The sequence below is a fragment of the Calidris pugnax genome, unplaced genomic scaffold, assembly GCF_001431845.1.
Source record: "Calidris pugnax isolate Ruff unplaced genomic scaffold, ASM143184v1 scaffold272, whole genome shotgun sequence".
Taxonomy (NCBI): Eukaryota; Metazoa; Chordata; class Aves; order Charadriiformes; family Scolopacidae; genus Calidris; species Calidris pugnax.
Window position 1 is genome coordinate 835,740 of NW_015091016.1, and position 528 is coordinate 836,267.

At 63.1% G+C, this 528-nt stretch overlaps 1 protein-coding gene across 1 annotated transcript in view; it reads left to right on the forward strand.

The window, feature by feature from the left end:
• SSPO (SCO-spondin) overlaps positions 1-528 on the forward strand; it is a 54,204-nt gene that overhangs the window by 53,174 nt on the left and 502 nt on the right. Inside the window, exon 63 of the mRNA XM_014955736.1 lies at positions 143-495. Coding sequence (XP_014811222.1) covers positions 143-495 — 353 coding nt within the window. The remainder of the gene's footprint in view (positions 1-142; positions 496-528) is intronic.

A 528-nucleotide genomic window follows, 5' to 3' on the forward strand; every position in this document is an offset into this window, starting at 1 on the left:
GGGGTTTCATGGAAGCTTGGGGGGTTGAAGCAGCACTATCCCCTTGGTGCCAAGTTCTTGGTGCCCCAGGAGGGCTGGGAGACTGGTGGGGTGTCCATGCTTCTCCACATCTGGGGGTACCATGTGCCCATTCTGTCCCCAGCAGTGACCCCAACCTCTCCTCCCCAGCAGATGGTGATGTCTTGCTGCAGAGGGAGGCCAGGAAGGTCACCAAAGGGCTGTCAGACCCCACCACCCTGCTCCCGGCCATGTCCAAGCGAGATGGGAAGCGATGGGGAGCCCTCCCAGCCAAGCTGCTGCCGGCCCGTCCACCTTCTGCCACCCCGGGGGCAAAGAGACCCCGCTCCTGCTCCGAGTGTGGGAAGAGCTTCCGCAAGATCCGGGACCAGAAGAAGCTCCAGCAGACACACACGGTGGCACGGCCCTTCTCCTGCCGGCAGTGCGGCCGCAAGCTTGAGCTGAAGCAGAAGCTGGTGTCTCACCAGAAGGTCCATGGTGGGGAGAAGCCCTTCAGCTGCAGCGAATGCG